This window comes from Lagopus muta, chromosome 6 (genome assembly GCF_023343835.1).
Source record: "Lagopus muta isolate bLagMut1 chromosome 6, bLagMut1 primary, whole genome shotgun sequence".
Taxonomy (NCBI): domain Eukaryota; kingdom Metazoa; phylum Chordata; class Aves; order Galliformes; family Phasianidae; genus Lagopus; species Lagopus muta.
The window spans coordinates 44,063,142-44,083,071 of NC_064438.1; the positions used below are offsets into that span (position 1 = coordinate 44,063,142).

The 19,930-nt window shown below is 41.5% G+C and overlaps 2 protein-coding genes across 3 annotated transcripts in view; both read right to left on the reverse strand.

Moving 5' to 3' along the window:
* Window positions 1-19,111, reverse strand: part of RPS6KA5 (ribosomal protein S6 kinase A5) — a 126,252-nt gene extending 107,141 nt beyond the window's left edge. Inside the window, exon 1 of the mRNA XM_048950098.1 lies at window positions 18,998-19,111. The gene's annotated coding sequence lies outside the window, so the exon portion shown is untranslated. The remainder of the gene's footprint in view (window positions 1-18,997) is intronic.
* Window positions 30-19,094, reverse strand: GPR68 (G protein-coupled receptor 68). 2 transcript variants are annotated; one of them, XM_048950105.1, is made up of 3 exons: window positions 18,998-19,094; window positions 6,466-6,602; window positions 30-4,775 (listed from the first exon to the last, which is right to left on the reverse strand). In XM_048950105.1, exon 3 carries the CDS (start codon window positions 4,657-4,659, stop codon window positions 3,559-3,561), a length of 1,101 nt encoding a protein of 366 aa, XP_048806062.1. In that variant the 5' UTR covers window positions 4,660-4,775; window positions 6,466-6,602; window positions 18,998-19,094; the 3' UTR covers window positions 30-3,558. The 2 variants fall into 2 exon arrangements, with proteins under 2 accessions (XP_048806062.1, XP_048806063.1); XM_048950106.1 differs by having other exon boundaries at window positions 30-4,798.
* Window positions 19,112-19,930: the final 819 nt, after the last annotated feature.

Consider the following 19,930-nt stretch of genomic DNA (forward strand, 5'->3'; position numbering starts at 1 on the left):
GATTTAAAAATACCCTACGGTGGGGAGAACAGCTGCAGTGGAGTGTTCAAAACAAAACAAAAACCTGCAAGTGTTACAGCAGTAAAAATTGTTAAATACAGGCCTTTTGTACACTTCTTCCTATAGCCCCTCTAACACCATCTTCTCATGCTGGTGGGTCAGTGGTGGAGATGTGATGAGGTGAGGGCTTTAATGAGAGTAAGGGTAACCTTGCAGACTTTCTGTGTACGGGGAAGGCTGTACTGATGGCCTCCTTTATGCTACAAGTTTATGTAAATTTTGTCCCTTTCTTCATAATACAGAAATACTGCAGATGTTTTACTCTTAACATCAGGATACCATAAAGGAGTTAAATACATAGTGATAAAATATTTATGCTTAGACATTAAAATACAATCAGAAATTAAAGAACTTTGGCACTCAGTTTAAAACAGAATTGTGTAAATGAGCATTTAGATAAATTCCAGTTATAAGAATACTGCTATCAGCAAGACTGTTTGAAGAACAACTAACCTGCATCTAAAAGGCCTACAAACACTGAAGCAGCACATGACAAACAGTTGTGCCTTAAGCTTGGCTTATGTCATTTAAAGTTGTGCTGTTACTTCAACTTCAGGTAGGTGCCTCTGCTGAAGACCTAACAGATGTCAGCCCCCCAGCAGACAGCACAGGCTGTGCTTTACACTGCACACTCAGATACTGATGCTTTACCTGTCATAGAAAGATGATAGTGATAGAAAATAAGAGTATTGAGCTATTGTGCTCCAGCAGGATCAGGATGGTGGTTCTGTTTAGCCACTGCTATTTCCAAAGGACAGGAGTACTTCAGCAGGTAGCAACATCCTCTATCTATTTTCATGTTCCTCCTCTTATGTAAGACAAGCACATAACTCTTTGAGAATAAGAAAAATCAGTTTGTACCACAAACACCAGCATTCATTTTCTGAGCTCCCCGAAGATACACAGCCCTTCAAGGCTTCAGCTGTTGAACATGTATGAGAGAAACCTTAATGCCAGAATGCTGATACACATTCAGACTTGCTCCCAGTGGTTATTTTATGACACATCACATTACATTAACTTTGTCCAAGGAACTTGATTTAATGAGCTTTCACTCTTTTCTTTCTAAAATTTAAGCTTTAACAGATCTTGCTAAGAAATAGACAATTGCGTGTGCTTTTGAAATCCCTTTTTCTCCGTCATCCCAAGCCCCACATTCAACCCAATGGAAGTGTGCAGCATTATCTCCAGCAAACCTTGCTCTCATCCTGAATAGAATAATAATAGAATAAAATAGAAAGGCTCTGAGGGTTATGTTCCTCCTGTGGTGGTTACAGATCCACAGCCTAAGCTGAGCTGTTACAACGTAGAAAGAATTAGAAAGTAGAATCAGTACTGACATCATGACCAGGGAAAACAAACCCAAACCAACAGCCCTGCCCTCTTGGCCTGGTCAGCAGGTTAGATGCTACAACTGCAGCAGAACACTGGGCCGTCACACAAGTTTTCATCTGATTTTAAACCACAGCAGCTGACCAGAAGTGAACCACAACAAAGTACCGACTCAAGCAAGCCTTAATCTGTTCAGTGTAATAACTGCATGTAACAGGGCACGCTCTGCATTCCAGCTAGTTTAAACAACACGGACAGCCATAAAGAAGTAAAGCACAAACAAACAGCAAAATAAATATTTTATCTTAGAACAAATCATGTGTGTGCCTTGCAGCATGTCAGGTCATGGGAGTCTGAGTGTTGGAGCTCCTCTTAGCAACGCACAAGCACAGACTACAGCAGCCAGGAGCCCCTGCTTCCAACCAGCTGGCACAGACAGCAGGGACTAGAGGAAACATTCACAGAAAGCAAAGCTAAACAGCACTAAATAGTAAGAAGAAAAGTGCATGTAGTAAGGTAATTAATCCAGCATGGAGAGTGGTCTAAGTATAAAGAAATGTAAAAGAATTAAACAAACCAAATATGAATATAAGCAAACCTAATCCCCTCCTGGAGTAGGGACATGAATCCCTTCTGCAACAGCAGGGAGGAGAGGAGCTATAGTCTCATAAATACAATCTGTGAACAAATACAGGAAGGGAATAATAAAAACATTATTTATTAAACATGTCTCCTAATTACTTTTAATATTGCACTTCCAGTGTGGTTTCCAGAAAACTCTTAGAACATATTAACTTTTAAAAACCAATAACAAAAACATGCACAGCAACATACCTGAGAAAACCCAATGTAGAATGCCTGTCTAGGCCTTCCTCAAAAAATAATTTTGAAATTAAATATATGTATACCTATATATGTGCACACACACTCTCAACTCCAGGCTGCAGAAACAGAGAGGTGCTCAAAGAAAAGCTTGAAACCAGAGAAGACAAAGGATAAGGCAATATTCGTGGTGTAACAGCTGCAGATACCAGAAAGCACGGTGAGGTCACAAAGAAGAAACAAGACTCACATTCTTTAATAATGAATATAAAAAAACCCAAAACAATAAAAAATAGAGGAGTTGATTCTAGAAACAACTAATACAGAGCACAACAACCTCATCTGTAACTACCATTATCTCCGGTTATTCCTGTATCGCGTTTCCATCTAACCCAAAAAGCCACAGAGATCACTCATACATCACATTTCTGATATCACATTTACTCAATAATGAGCACACCTTAGCTGTTGTATTGACTGGTGAAAACAGAGTTTAAGCAGAATCTACTTAAGAGTTCCATTGACAAACATCTTGTTTTTTAATTGCCCGCAAGTTCTGTGCTGCACAAGGCACACAAATTTGTAAGAATGCAATCAAAATCTTAGCAAGGTCTGATAGAATTTAGGTGCAATTAAATTCACCTTTAAACACAGTGACTCAAAGAAACGCAGGAGGTAAAAGTGCCTCTTGTACTATGAACCTCCTGTTCTTTTCCAAATCAACAGCTTGAATTATTTATCCTTATCTGAGCTGAGAGATCCCATACCTCTGAAAGTCAATAGAAGCCTTATGAGGAGATTCAGCAGTCAATGCACAAATCGAAGTTCTCATCTGATTCTGAGTTTCTGTGCCTGTTGTCCCAGAAGATTCCACGTAACTTCATCAGCTGTTTTAGCAGGTTGGCTCCTGCAATGGCTCTGCTCACTTTGAAACTTGCTGGAGGAGTTATTTCAGAGAGTTACAGTAATCTGCAGAAGTGCATATTTTTCCTTTTAAAATTAATTTTGATGACATTTAATTTGTTCTGCCTCCAACCTGTTGAACACCTTATGGAGATCTTTTTCACCAGCTGCTACAGAGGCAAATAGCAAGGAAAGGCAATTTCAACAGAACCACATCATGAGTGCGGTTTTTCAGCCACGCCAGTTGACAGGTTTGAGTGGTATCAAAAAGACAGCAGATGTGATTTTGCCTAAGATCCACGCACCTCCAGAAACTACCTCACTGTACTGCTCTGCTAAAAGACCTTTGGAATGTAAAACAGTTGTAAAACACAGATACATCCAGTGGATACACACAGTTATATAAGGAAGATTTTACACGAGTGCCCTTTTTGATGAATGCTATAGATGGCCTGCCCTAGTTGAAGAAGAGTCTTTTGTTCCAGAATCACCCTGTGATTCTTGTAATAACCTTGGCTGATGCTCATGCTGTGGCCTGTTGGGAGTTTCTGGAGCATTCAGCTGATAGGATTCCTTTGTCTCAGTCCTCAGACATCCTAAATGCCTTAAGCAAGAGTCTCGCATCTTGACAAAGTTCAGGTAAGTGCTTTCGCTGGAAAAACAGTACAGTACTGGGTCAGCGATGCAGTTAAATGTAGTCAGCAGGAGAGAAGTATGGTAAATGTTAAATATTTTGCCAGCAAATGAGCAGTTGCTCTCAAACACACTGCGAACTACAAGTAAGATGTGGTATGGTCCAAAGCAAACTAAAAAAATGAAGACAGTGCTCGAAACCAAACGTTTAATTTGGAGTTTCTTCTTCTTTTGAGTGCCGTGACTTCTGTGGACAACTCGTAAAATGCCACAGTAAGAGAAGGCCAGCAGAAAGAAGGGGAAAAGGAAGCCAGCAGAGAAGCGGTAGTAATTGATACTGTGCTCCCATTCTTTGATGGGGTAATGCTCAAAGCACACCACATGGCTCTCGGCATCCATACTGACCTCCCCGTGCACAAAGACAAATGAACATGTGACTATTTCTTTGGTCCAAATAATGGCACTCACAATCATTGCAGCCTTCATTGTCCGAAACTGATGAAACCGAAAAGGGTGCACGACTGCCAGATAGCGGTCAATGGAGATGCAGCACAGGAAGCCCACACTGATATAGATATTCTCATACAAGAGAATGCCACAGATTTTGCACAGCAGTTCATCATATGTCCAATTGTCATGCTGCAAAACATACTGGATCCAAAAAGGCAAAGAAAATATGTAAAACAGGTCTGCTACGGTCAAATTGCAAAGGTAGATACCCAACTCATTTTTAGCCTTGATCTGTAAGTACCCATAGTACAGTGACAGGCAGTTAGCTGGGAATCCTATGATAAATACAAATATGTACACCACAGGGGATAATGTCTGGTGAATATTATGATCAATAATGCACTTTTCAGTTGCATTCTCTGTGAAATTCAACATCTTCTGCCTCTCAACATACACCATTAATCAGTGTCCCAAATGAATGGATGTAGAACTTAATTTCATCCAGTCTGAAGAACCACTTTTCATCCACAAAAACCTCAGGCTGAAGAGATGCCTTGCTGCAGGATGTTAATAACCTGGTGGTAAAACGTATGAAAACCTTGAAGAAAATCATTATCAAACGATCAGTTTTCAGTGAGATGCCTGTTCTAAATTTTCTTTCAGTATTTAACAGAAGATAAAGCCTGTCTGGGAAATCATGATTCGTATCACTAAGCCCTAGGAGTGTGTTCTGTCAAAGAATTCCAAAGCAACTTACAAACATTTGTCACCTTAGCTTTATGAGTATCTAAACGGTGAAGAAATGTAATCTCTGTTTTGCAGATGAGGCAGAAAAGCAGTAATCTGATCTGATCCAAATGGAAAAATTCCTCTGGCAGAGCAGCAGTTCACTCAGACTTCCTTAGAGGATGCGGGGTGAGCAAAACCGTTGCTTTCTTAATTTCCATTTCTGGAATTTCCCTTTAGATACAAAATATCATAGTACATGCAGCTCAACCCATCGGGATGATGAAAGTGGAATTTTTAGCAGCTGCTTTTACAGTTAAGTGTAAACACAGTCCTGAAAGGGAGCTGCCTGTAGGAAAGACACCATAAAATTCTGCATCCATGGTGTCAGCCCCCTACAGAATATACCATTACTGATTCCTTACTTGCCATAGGCACTGAAAACAAACGCAATTATTTTCACCTGAGGAATCTTTTGTGATCCACACACAGACCCATGCAGATCCTTTCCACATTATACCATTACTGTAAAAGGCATTTTTAAAACCCACCTGCTGACAACATGTTAGCACTCGGTTTGGTCAGGTTAAGTGTTTGGCCTTCAGCCTGTCCGCTGTGATTAAACCCCAGACTAAACGAAGTATAATTTTCACCCTTCTATCAGCTCGCGTGATATGTTCAGTCACTTTGGCACAAGTGCTCAAGACTGTGCCCCCCTGCTCTGCTCTGTGAGGGGCATGTGTGTTTTGTGTGATGACACAAACCAGTGGGATTCATTCTTTTAACCACTGCCAGAAAATACCCAGCTGCAGAGTACACTTGGGTGAGGTTAGCAACTTGTATACTCTTTACAGAACTTCAGTTAATTGAAACAGATTGAAAAGCAGACTGCATTGTCAGGAACAGAGAAAAGTCCTTGCTGTTTGTTTCCCATTTACAATACATATCTGCATTTTTTGTAATCATCATCTGTCCTTTGTGAGAACAAACCATTTTTTCCAAGGCAATCCTTATGGAAACATAACCATGGTATGGTAAAATTACTGTGATTGGCAGCATTTGAGAATGTTACTGTAGAATAAATTCTTCTGCGAGTGATGTAATTTTGGTTTTGTTTGATTGTGTATTAGGTTTTGTTTTTTTAAAATAATGGTGGGCTTCAGTCTCATAGAAATTGAAAAGAAAATCACTTCCTTAAGGCTGAAAAGATTGACCAAACCTGAAAAGATGTACAGTATTCAGCCTCAGACAGTGTAGTGTACCACAGTCCCAGTGAAATAACAGCAAACTTAAGGACAGAAGTATATACTTAATCATTAAAACTCTCCTTTGTTTTTCTCTTTTTCCCCATTTTCTTGATAACAAAAAGAATATCAGCCCTGGATTCCTTGAGTCTCAGGTAGCTTCAACGACAGCATGAAGGCCAGGTTAAGTTCCTCAAACTTCTAACTTCATTCTTTGTCGCTATCTGCCTTAGCCCAGCACAGTGCGAGCTCTGCTCCCCTTGTTCTCATACAGCCCCCTCAGGGATGCACCTACCTCAGAATCACCCCCTCCTCCACAGATGGCACAAGTGTTACCGCAGCTCTACCAGGCACAGCAGCAGAAAGGTGAGCCAGCCACAGGTCGTCCTGGCTTAGCTTGAAGTTTGCTCCAAGAGATTGCCATAACCCTCCCTGCAGAATAACAATGATAATGTGACCATTATCACACACATGCGGCAGAAAGCAATGAAGTTACGTGCAGATTTTCCAAACCACTGTTACTCAGGGAGCATCCTCTCTTCTCTGACACCATCCCATGCACTGTGCTTGTCTTAATGGCTGCATGACTGCTGTGTGGTTTCTCCACCTACAAGAGGTCTGGCTTCATGCCTGCAAGCAAATGCACAGAACTCGGAACAGATTTGACAGCCTTACTTTCCCCCTCACCTGTTCCAATCCAGGGCTCCAGGACAAGTGCAGTTGTATTTGAGACTGTATTTGATACAATTTCTGTACGATAATTCGGTGACTTTGACATGTAAGAGTTTGTATGAGCAGAACAAAGGACATACATATGCACAGTGAAAAGTGCCTAAATGTCTGCGGTTCCCTCATCTAATCTAACAACTAGAAGCATCCAATCACTGTTCATCTCCTGCTTGTAAGACCAACTTAGAATAACTTGAAAGCTGTCAATAATTTTCAAAAGGCAGAACTGTCCTTATACATTCATATTTCTTGAGCTCAGTTCTGCTCTGTATTATCCTGTAGGCCAATATGGGCCACAGGATGAGAAAAAGCAGATGTACTCTACAGTTGCACTGTTGCTTGTTGTTGCTTCTTTTTTTTTTGAAAATGCTTCTTTTTCTGTAAGAAATCAAAATGTTTTTACTAAATTATGTCACGAAGAATGTGATTGTAAAATTCATATCTGTTCAGCTTAGAAGTCTTGCCAGAATTGCGGAGAATAAAAAACAGAAAAAGCCTCATTGATACGATATTGTCCTAATATAATACACACTTCTGATTACAGTGATGTTTCCTGCTCCTGGAGGAAGTGCTGCAGTGTGCTGTTTCAGAGCCAGGAAGAGAAAGCTGCCCGTTACGTAAACAGAAGTCCAGATTCTTGTTTGCACAATAGCTGTTTTATGCTGCTTTGTGAAAGAAGAGAGCTTAGAAAATTCCTCCCTTGTTTCAGCCTCCACAGCATGCAGGCTCTGGGACACTGCTGTGCCTTCTGACCAATGACCAAATGGGAAACACAGTTTTCCTTTCCCCATTTTTTTCCCTTACTCCAAGTATGTTAACACAGCTCTGCAGGCCAAGGAAAGGAACTGCAAGTTTTCTCAAGGCTGATACCAAAACACTGCGATTATGACAGTCATTACATAGTTCAGAAGAGTGATCTTTAAAGACCACCCTGTTACTAAGAATATAATACACAATACCTTACAAGCTCCCTAAATGATGGAAAACTCAAGGAAAGGTGATGCCAAGTAGGAAAGAGGAGACAAATAGCTCCTGCATTACTTACTAAGCTAGCTTGGGTAGTAGGAGGAGAAAAATAAAAAAGTTGCTCTAAGAAAAACATCTGGGGTGCAGATAATCACTGAGCTGAGAGCAGCTATGGCTGGGAACACACAGGCATTCCATTTAGACAACTTCAATATGGAAATAGTGCAGCTGTGTGGTGTTCTGTTTTTAAGAGCTTAGTTTATATAACACATTCAGTATCACAAGTCTACAGACATTTCCAGGCAAGACATCTCTCTCCTATGCCCACCTTTTTTCAGTATTACCTATCTAAGCCCAACTCTTGGAAAGAAACATCTAGATGAGCTCCAAACATTTCTCTTGTTTCTGGGTAAAGAATTAAGCCAACAATCTCAGGGCTTTAGACAGCTTAACTTTTTCTCAGTCAAAGTAAGCCAACCTTCATTACTCACTGGACAATTCAAAAGTAGGTTCTTTTTTTTTCCCCCCAAGTCCTTTTGTATCCTGTTGACAAAGCCACAATTCCTACCCCACATCATGAGCTCATAGAACAGCTCACATTTGGCAATAGCCAAGGATTGAGCCCAGGCCCACCAGCACCAACAGCTTGTTCTGCTCTGACTGAGCAATACTGTGGAGCCTGCGTGTTTTTTCTCAGTTCCAGTGAACATTCCTACAGTTTTCTCCTAAGAAACCTGATACAATTAGACCTAAACATTTTAGTGGTGACAAATGGGGCTATACATCAAAGGATTTCTTTGTACATTTGTAATAGATGAGCACACAGCTTGTCTCATCTACAAAAGCACCTGTCACCATGAATGGGGAGGATAAAATGTGGTTGCGTACCTTCATGTCATAGTAGATCTCTTGCTGTCCCTCCACCTGTCACACATCACAAACAGACCTGAGTCTCTTGACCTTCATAGCAGCTCTTGGACCACACTGCACAAAATCTGAGATTTGGTTCAGATCATTACCTGGATAAACATTAGCCTTTAGACTCCCACATCAAACGGGCAGAAATTGGCTGGCCCACACCTGAGGGTTTGAGGCATGAGGTGGAACGAGTGTAAGAGCTGCAGTAGCAAAGCTGCTGTAGAGCAGGAAAATGGCAAAGCTTACTAAATGTTCCTTCCACAGAACATAATCATGCTTTTTGGGCTATTTTAAGAGAAGTTTTCTGCCCCTTCCCACATCCTCCACATACAAGGAAGAGCTCATGTTGTGATGGGGTGATGATCTGGTAGAGAGAGGGGAAAGAAGGACCAACCATTCCTTCGTATCTCCTTTCTTTTTGAAGTCTATCACTGTATCTCACTACTTGAGATAGCTAATACACTTAGAGAAAATCCCCCTAAAATTGTAGAACAAAGTGGAAACTGGGGGCATGACTAAGGATGACTGTAAGGAAGTGGCACAACAATGCTTGGATTAAACCAAAGGATTATGTAAAAGGGTCACAAGTGGAAAGAGCCATGAAAGGCAATAAAGGATGTTTCTGTTCTTTACTGGATAGAAAATCCAGTTCATACTGGAATATTCAAATTCATTCTTCTACAAAAAAAAAAAAAAAAAAAAAAAAAAGAAGGGAAAAGAAATCCAAGCACGAGGCAGAAGCAGAAATTATAGATCTAAACACAACTGAAATATTTGCTGTTATTTCTTATTTCAGTCTTCAGAAGCAGAATTGTGACAAGAGCTCCCGGCCCCTAAGAGTGTGAAACACTGCAACAGAAAGCACACAGAAATTTTGTCAAACATTTATGGGAAGAGCAGCTGGTTGCAAAGAGTTTTGTTTCTGCATTCTGCTGGTTTTGTTGTTTGTAAAGCAATCGGGCAATCTTTGCTATACTTTCATTCCTTTTTTTTTTTTCCAATCTGTTTTGTTGTTGTTGTTTTGGTGTTTGTTTGGTTTTTTTTTTTGCAATAGAAGTACAAACTCTGGATGTCCCTCTATTTACAAGAAAGTCGTGCCAGGGCATACAGTACATGAAGGGCTGTATCTTTTTGAGCCCATGAAACCATCTCACATAAATTTCCCACAATTTCTCCTCACATTAAATTCCTTTCTAAATTTCACTTAGGTCTTTGCACAACTTATTTGTACTTGTTAACGTGTGAAGGGACAGCCTTTCCAGCAGGAATGTCTTCATACAACAATAACTATTCCTCTAAGCATTTGTTTCAGTGGGAGGAAACCAGAGAGGTATTCTAATAATTACAAATCACTTTACTTTTGTTGTTATTGCATGACTTCATTTATAAGTCTATTGTCAAAAGAGGAAGCCAGCAACATTTTTTCAGAACCCACATAAACAAAAGACCAATTAGTCACCAATGTCCAATTCTTCCTAGCACAGACACGCAATTATTCACAGCATTGGGTAAATCACTCAACTTGCTCAAACTTTGATATCTTGGGAATTTGTCTCAACTTCTTAATTTCTGTTTATCATCAAACTTCTCCAAAGTCTGAAGTAAGGTAGTTGCATTTCATCTCTAAAAGTTCAGATCTGAACCACAGTAGCGTAATTCAGGGCTTCATGCCTGTGAATGTCAGTAGGAACTGATAATGCCGATTTGAGTGGCAGCTTCATGTCAAAATCCTAGATTTGTAAATCTTTCCTTTTTCTTACAGTGAACTCAATGCTTGATGAAAGCCTTAGATTGGACATCAAACGTGTGTGACTTTTCTTAATACAGTATTCCATCACAAAAATGTGAAGTGTTATAGTATGAAGTGGGGTATGCTCAAACATTTGCATTTACTGATGTGTTGCAATGTTTGCTCCTCGTTGCTCTGGTCATTAGTTACATCCTCCTCTATCTCTTTGCTACCTCACACATTCTCCTCCTGGAGAACATTTTAATGGCTTCATTAGCTACCTTACAGAGTATCAGGTGTATCATTAAATGTTCTATGAAACAGCTGAAAAATGTGACCTGTGAAGCCTAGTGTGAGCAGTACAGGCGGATTGATGAAGGCAGCTAGAAGCCAACGGAGATAGTCCCTGTATATTAGAAAATGAATTAATTAAAATACTTTAATGACCTCAAAACTTAGTCCTAATGCCCGTTTCTCAATAGCAACGGACATGGTGATGTAGTATAATCTTGCCAGATTATGGCTCACAGATCATAAAGCTTAGTAAGAAATATCTAAATCACTATAGACAATAAGCCTATGTGTTCTACATTCAACTTAATTCATAAGTCAAACAAACATTCAATTAAGCAGGGAAGCCACTTAGAAGGAACAGAACGGAGCACGTCTGAACGGTTGTGAGGGAGCCAAAGTATCACCTGCAGGAATTCATGGCAACACAGCATCCCAGAGGCTACTCTGGGAGAGGTCACAGGGATGGACTTGTTGAAACACAACATTCACATTCCTGGAAAACAACAATATTTCAGAAAAAAATTCCCAGAATGCCTGAGCAGATTATCAGCCTAACCTAACCTTTGTTCTTTTGATTAGAACACTGAGTATTCCTCTTAATTGATGTGCAAACTGCTGTATATGAGATATTACATATTATCTCTGAAATGAGAAGTCTTTAACAAAGCAAATGCTACCTTACAGCAGAACACTAGGAAGGATAAAGGGATTACAGTGATCATACATTGAGTAGGAGTCAACAATATATTTTTGTAAAAATATAAGAAAAAAAAGCAAATTACCCTGGGATGTGCCAGCAGCTGTGGGTGCTACCTCTCTATCCTGAGCATCATTGAAAGGCGTTATGGAGCTGCTGGCTGTGGCTGGGGAAATGAAGGGGGATGGTCATTGGTCTAGGATTGCTTAGTCTAAGGAAGACCATAATGAGGGCAAACAGCAGAAACCTTCCAACATGTTAAAGTCTGTCACAAAGAATAAAGCACGCTCTCTGTGAAAACCTGAATGAAAGACTGGGTTAAACACCGCTAAATCTTTCCACTAACAAAGTTAAGTGGGGCAGCACTGGGACAGATGACGCATGGGATGGAGGTCTTCAAGTTGGAGGTCTCAAAGTTTGGCAAACATCCTGGGGATGGTTCAGCTGATGCCCCTTGAAGGCAAATAAATGTTTGGAGAACTTTCAGACCCTCCATTCCAGTCTCTGTTATTGCTCAGTGACACGACACAACTCACCCTTGTCCCTGAGACACACAGCAGCACGAAAACAAATGGTACAAACCTGACATGAAGTAAAATCATTTCCACATTAAAGCTATACAGAAGTGAAATGTCCTTGATTTCACAAATTCCAAAAATAATTAAACGGTACGAGTTCTGCTGTTGTAACATTTCATTTCATGTTTTTACACCTTTGGAGGCCTGCACGTGTAAAGGACAAATAGTGGTAAGGAAGGCAGAGGGGACAGCAGATTGTCACATATCTGACACTGGTTCATCTTCTTTCTCTAGGTTTGGGGACTTTTTTTAACCAAATATAAGGCCCAAACGACTGGCTGAGCACAAGGAAGTGCTGAAAAGAAACTACATTTTGGAAAATCCCTATTTATGGTAATAAGAAGTTCATACAGTGTGTATTTTTGGTCAAGCAGTCCAACTAAAAACAGGGCGATGAATCACACAACAGGAATTAGTCATGCCACAGTTGCCTCAAGGAGCTGGCTCATAGCTTATAAAAATGACCCCCATCTGCCCCCTCCTTCCTGCTGCTAAAGAGCAGCCAGGTGGGTGACGTGGCCACCAGGCTCTCAGCACTGAGCTGGCTCCTGCTCCAGGACAGCTCCCTGGAGCTCCTGCATGGCTCACTCAAATCCACGAGCTGGAGTGGAGGAGTGCTCCCCATCACACCACTTTCTGCAGAAACCTTTTCTCTGTTCCTCAGAGAACAACTTCCAACCTTCCTTTTGCCCCAGCCAACAGCCAGCTCAGCCTCTCTCTCTCCTACACATCTCCTCAGCACAGAGGCCAAACCGCCAACCTGCCTCTGCTTTACAAGAAGGTGGCAAACAGGTTATGAGCAACTGCAGGCAGTAGGGCGGCCAATGGCCCTGAAACTGTCTGATGATCCTTGCTTAAGTGAGGGGGCAAGAGAAGCCAACACAGAGTAAGTCTTAAGGATTAGGAGACACACAAGTCACGAACAACGTGTAGAAGTATCAGTAAAGAATGAGAACTGAAACAACCATAGCGTAGGCTTGGGACTGAGAAGTAGGAACTTCTTTCTCCTGAAGTAAATGGGTTCTGATTCATTTTACCTTCTACAGCCTTGGAGAAAATCCCCTAACTCTTCTGACTCATTTTCCCAGACTGCATCCCCGTCCCCTCTGAGGCTACAGTCTCTCTGACACCAGGGTTGATGTGTCAGCAGCTTGTTCTCTGTACACATGTGCTATCAAAGAAAGGGAGAGGGTGTCAGCAACATGCAAGTAGTCCCACTATTGAACCTCCCCAGCATCACGCACTGGCTACAAGGGAAAATTTGCTCAAAAACTAAGTTAGAGACCAGATTCCCTTTCTGCTGACATCTTCTATAATGCCACTGCCTCCAGACAGAAGAAGGTATAATTAAACCTAAATATCAAACAGAACTATCTCATTAACAGAAAGAAATTTGGAAAGCTAATCCCATTTTCAGCAACCAAACATTCATCTGTGCAATTGTTCTCCTCCTTCACTTTTCACTCAGGGGCAGCACTGATTTGCCAGCACTGCTGACAAGCAGTGACTTGGACCAGCGATGATCAATGTTTGACTAATAATGTTTGGCAAATAGCAAAGGCTGTCTGAGAGAAAAATGTGACTTGCCAGGTCTGACTGAAAGGTGGTTGGAGCCTTGCTGCGTCTAAAGAGATTGAACAGATCTCCTGTCAACGTTTTCATTGTTCCACACATCAGCAAATAATGATACATTCAATAAAGTCATCTCTCTTTTAAATTCTATTTTCTGCATTTATGATTCAGTACATGATTCATTTTGTACAGCAAAAGTTTTAAGACAAGGGAAAGTGGGAAGCCATTTGCAGTATTTCGAAATTTTTCCCTCCCTTCCCTCATTTTTCTTTAACTTCATTCTCATTCTTCTGTTTGGATTTATTTTAATCAGAGACAAAATTCGTCACAGGATATGAGCCCATTCAATTCAAGTACCTAGCATGGCATGCACTGTCGCTAGGAACTGGAATAATTCCTCTATGGCTTTGCACTGTGCTTGTGTTTCTGGCTTACACTGGTTCCATTGTGTTTTGGATGTTTCTGTTCTCAGTCCAGCTGTAACCTAGCACACCATCCACCCTTCCCTGCACTGCTCCTTAGCCATGCTCATTTCCTTTCAACAGTTCTATATTTCTTGCTTGGATCTTACTTGGTTTGGGGGTTGGGGTAAGAGGGTGGCACACCTACACCTGTGTGTGTCTTCCAATAGTCCCCACACAGCCTGGAGAGATGTAACTCTTCTAGCTACCCTTTTGCACTGCCTTTAACTAAACTTCCCTCTTTATTTTTTTTTTTTCCTCATCTTCTTGGAAATCAGCCTAGTTTCCAGATGATCCAAGTCAATATCCTCACATAAGATTTGTTCTGCAATGTTAATTCTCACACTTCTGATGATTTTGTAGAAGCAGTGTGCCTTGGAGAAGATTTCTTGCTGTTCTCCTCCCCTCATTGCTCTCACTCCCCAGATGACCACTGAAAACTTCAGCTTTTTTTTTTTTTTTTTCCTCTTTTTTTAATTTGAAGATACAGAGCTCCAGTACCCCAGTCCCCAATGGATGTATTATTCTAAACAAAGCGCTGGCATCTGTATCTGCAGACTTCCTTATGTTTTAATTTCCTGAATTTTCATTTCCTCAATTCCCTTAATTTTCATGTAAAAAACTCTTTTTAGTACTCGCATGATTTTAAGCACTTGTTCCTTTCTTTCATTAAGATGTAAACAAAGCCTGGGCTTCTATTCAATTCCATTACTCCTGAGAATCCCTACTTTGTCATGTGCATAAACCCTTCCTCCCTCCTCTATTTTCTGTCATACCTTGACACTGCCCCTCCATACCCCATGTGGACTTGCACGGAGTGCAAGAAGCCTTCCCCAGCACTGTGTTGCTGAATCCCTGTGCAACAGCACCCTGCCTAACAGCTTAAATGTTTCCAGCCACTCTCCATCACCACTGGATGACAGTAGGACCCACATGATCTATGGCCACCCGTCCCCCACCCCATGTCAGAGCCATCAGCTTTGCCACCTCTCTCCTGGAAGGCAAATCACAGCATCCTCCCTGAAGTCACCAACTCAACCGTCCATGTACTTGAAATCTGACTCTTATCTTCTCTTAAGGAAAATGGTGAGAAACAACCTGTCCACAGTAATGGTGAATAATCTGGGTAAAAGATCTTCATTAAAAAAAAATTGAGAAAATAGTTAAGGACCCATAGCCTTATAGAAATGGAAAAATTCTATAGCATCAGAGAAGCAACCTACAGTAAAAGTAACAACCTTGCTTTAAATCATTCTCACTTTCCAACATTCATCTAACCAGGGAAAGGGGAGAGAATCAAGTGTTGTAACAAGGGAATTCTGATGTGTTACTGGGTAGGAGAAGGAAAGCTGCACCAGAAGAAGAGCGATTCCAGAGCTGCTCAGAAACCCAGGACCTGCTCTGGTATGGAGCTGTGGAACCCTGAAACTCAGACATAACTTCAAATTCCAAATAATAATGTTATGCCATAATAGACTAAGGCATCTTAGTTTAAGCTTTCTACTCTACCAAACAATTCCTATGTTGAAAGCTACATCCAATCACTTTTTAAATGTAGGGTGTAAAACAGACACATCCTCAAACAAGGAATGTGCAGAGGCACTACAAAATTATAATCTGTCAGACTGAAAATTCACCCTGTCCCCTTCACAGATGAAAGTCAAAATACTGCATTTTATTCAAGTATCATTAAAGCAACTTAAGTTTGTTAGTTTGATTGCATTTGCTTTTGCAACTCATTCAATTCTTGATTTTCCCCTCCTCTGTTAGCCATCTAAACCTCCTCCAAAGCTTTTACATCTTTACTGTCAGTCAGTAAAAAATGATGTGAGAGAAAGGAAAAAGGAAAATTTTATCCTATGAAAGCTCATAGGATAAAGCAGCAACGCTAATGATAAACTGAGTGTTTGGGCTCATCCTGCTACAGTTCTCAAGGAGAGAATGTTAGGAGGATCTCTTGTGGAGCTCCAGGAGCAGCAGCAGCGCCTTCTCCATTACCTGCAGACCAGAACTCCCATTTGCCTCTGGCAGTGACAGATCTGTGCTTACCTAACCCCAGGATCCAGTGCTACAGCAACACAGCTGAAAAGGAATTCATCACCTTGCAAACAATTTCTGGCAGGAGGCTCCATAGGGAGGAATAGAATCCTCTATACTTTCAGGTGAGCACATCGCTCCACCTTTCTTGAACAGCACTCGGAGCCTCCTATTTGGTCTTTTTTCTTTTCAGACACACCAGCTAAAGTTTCAGGTGAAGTGACAAACCAGTCCTGCCTTTGCTGCGCAGTGGATTAACAGAGTTCATGCACAGCTCCTAGTGAGGAGGGAAATGCACTGGATGCATCCCTCAGAGGACAAACTGCAACACTGTCCTTAGCTGCTGCCAATTACTGAAACCTTTACTGAAAACCATTGGCCAGTTTCTTCTAAACATTAAAAGTGCTCTGTGTCTTTTCAAACCCAAGTGTCATCAGCTGTCGGGGACAGCAGCTCTGCAAATGCTTCAGCTGGCAGAGAAATTCATAACAAATGCTACAAGCCACTCAAAATAATACTTACAGGAAAAACAAATCTCTTAGAGGAAGCATTCCGCTAATTGTAAGGTAATCATCCTCACAAGACTGCACATCTGCACTTCTATTTCCACAGTTCTTCACTTAAAAATAATTAGTAAAGTTGTACGAATGTCCTCTGAGTCCCAAGTAACATTCCAGTCATCACACTGATAAGAGCAGTAGGCAGCAATAGAGCCCCAGCAAAATGCAAACATGTCCTGGTGTTAGATCTGGCATAAGTGGCAAGGAAAAAAATTTTTTTCTCCACGAGCCATTCATATAGATGTATCATCTGCAGCATCATCTGGTTAGCTGAGTGACAGCACCCGCAGCACTGCTTAGGAGAGCAAAACTGACATTGCTGCCTACATCTGTGCACACTTCATCCCATGTGACTCTGCACCAGCACTGCTAAGAAGCTCACAGCCTTCTTGGCCACCAGCAAGTTCGCTATTTTCTCATTAGCAGGCTCACAGGATGGGATGGCAGCTAATATGATGACAGCTCCATACAACTGGCTCAGCTGGGATGCATTTATCCCACTGGTCTCTGCTTTCTCCCCATTTCCCTTCTCTCTTCTGTCGCTGTCTGGGACTCCTTACAGCCCCCAGATCCCAGAAGGAATGCAGTCACTTTTTCTTCACCAGCCACAAAGTGAATTAAAGAAGGCCTATTGCAAATGCCAAGTAAGATGAGTTCTTTTTACTGACAGACTGGAGTCATCACAGCTTTCTTCATTTAAAACTGTGATATTCAAATTCCAATGCTGCAATGCAGACATCATCACCTCCCAGCAGTGCCCACTATCACAGAACAAAACATTGGTCTGATTCGATAAAGCCAACACTTTCTCACAGTGTACTACCCCGAGGCTCCTAAAGCTTTGGGGATTTACCTTCTATTTTACTGTCTAAATGACAGCTTCATGCACCAAAAAAGATCAGCTGGGGAGAGCTACCTTCTGTCTCTTCCTTCACTTAACAGAAAGAGCTTACAGTTGCGTGCAAAGAAGAAGAGAACAGCAAAATACTGGTAACAACATGGGGAGATGAGAAGGGTAGGGCTCAGGACAGTACATGTTTTGTCTTCTCAGAAAAGGAGGACAGGAGCATGCTACAGTGCAGGGGGCTGACTGACTGCTTAGTGGCTTCTTGACTACCAAATGTAAAAGAAGAAGTGGTCAGGTGTCATAGTCTGCTGGAGCCAATGTGAATACAGGATGTCAACATGGAAAACAGTCACACTAGGGGCTGAATAACCAACTGCTCAGAATGCCCTGTAATGCTCACACTGACAGTGTCACGTCTTATGAGCCTGTGTGTAGCCATTTTTCCTCATCTCACTGTTAAATTTCCTGAAAGTTTTAGTAATAACTGCATGTGTTCTGAGCAGAAAAGCACAGTACGAGGCTGAATATCTTTCTAAACTCTTTATTTCTCAACTCCCCACCTCCACCTCCTGCAAATTTGGAAGCAGATCTCTCAGTAATTTCAGTGATTTGCTTTCCTTCTTGCTATTCAGAGACTGTCAAGAACCAGAAAAACAGACAGCTATCAGAGGCAACCTACTATAAGGAATGTCTTTAATCCTACTTAAAAACAAAAATCTATCAGAAATTGGTCTGCTGGGTTTGATTCCATCTCTCTAAAACTTCACATTCCAAGTTTCCCAAGCTGGGCTCTGAATGGCAGCAGAAAAAGTGGCTTACTGTTTGGAAAGTGCGTCAGAGGCGTACTTTTGAGATACAAGGACAGATGTACATAACTGTACACAGAACACCTACACAGCAAGGTATGTAGTTTAGCAGTTTCCTGCAGCTAGACGCAACTTCTGGTCTGGATCCTCAGGGGAAATAAATTACTTAAATTCCTAATTACTCACTTAAAGCAGTTTGTATCTAGACATCTGACACGTACTTACTAACTGATTTGAAAATGACCAGCGGAGTTTATCTACCCTCTATTCCTCTGAAAACATATACAGGATACAGATTCTTAGTTTATCTTAACTATTCCTCTTCATCAATATAACATCAATACAAGCTCTCCTTGCACTTGTCTGAAAGTCCAAAAAGTTTATCTAGTACAGTTTCTACTCCAAGTTTTCCACCAGTGAGAACCTGACAAGTAAATTTAGTTTGAAGTTGTGAATTTTTGGATGTGATACTTTGGTTGAGTCCTTGGACTGCCTCACTGTTTTGCTTTACTTCACTTCTAACAACCTAGCCAAAAACCTGTTCTGCCACCATTCCAGGAGTCACAACCCAGTATAACCAATGATGGAAAAGCAATTTGCTTTAAGAATGAATAGGTGAAAAATGAAACTCACCTGTGAGCAGAGATTATGCAAAGATGCTTTTCCTGCAGCGCAAAGAGCACAAACGTTCCTTTCTCCCTTCTCCCAGCTTCTGCTGAGGCTGTTGGAGGCTGTCCTCTTCCCAGCTGGGAGCACAGCTGTCGGTGAAATGCTGTCAGGAGGGAGGAGGAGATTATGCTTCATCTCCTCTGCTCTTTATGGTACAACTGTGAAGAAGTCGAATCAGCCCAGCCCAGCCCTCTCCTCCCTCACCCACTCATTCATAAATAAAAGAGATGACAGTGCCAAAGGCAGACGCTAAATGCAGAGATGACAACACATGCAGAGTAGAGCTCACACCCCTACCTACTGTCACAGGCACAACACTACCATTGCAGCAGCTGGTGCAAAGCCCAGAGGCTGCCGAACACACACAGATGTTGCCTTGTGCAGACTGTTTACTATCGCAAAGTACACAGAGCATTACAAAGTACACTGAGCCTCAGTGCTGTTATTAATGTTATTTACAGTAAGTTCCTCAAGCTCTCTAGCCTTTTATGATGTCCAAATTCAGAGCTGACCTGTGCATGAGAAGCTGCAGATTTCAATGTGCAAGAGCAGGGGCTGGGAGGTGCTTCTCCTTCCTTCCTCACACAGTGAGGAAGACTGAGGCTTAAACAAACTAAAGGCATGTCCGAGGGTGTTCAAGAAGATCACAGAACATCCAGGAGCCAACCTGCTGCTAACTCACACTACCGCTCTTGTTCCTGCAGCAGAGAAAGTTGCACCACAGAATGTATATTAACCTGTCCATCATTCAACTTGAAATGCACTATTCTTATAGAAATAGAGATGAATTAAAACACTGAATCTGGAAACAAAAGCTTCAGGTTGTGAACTGACAAAGTACTCACCTGGTGCTGTGTGCTGCTGGAGGGAAATCAGTGACACAGAGCAGTGCCCCTC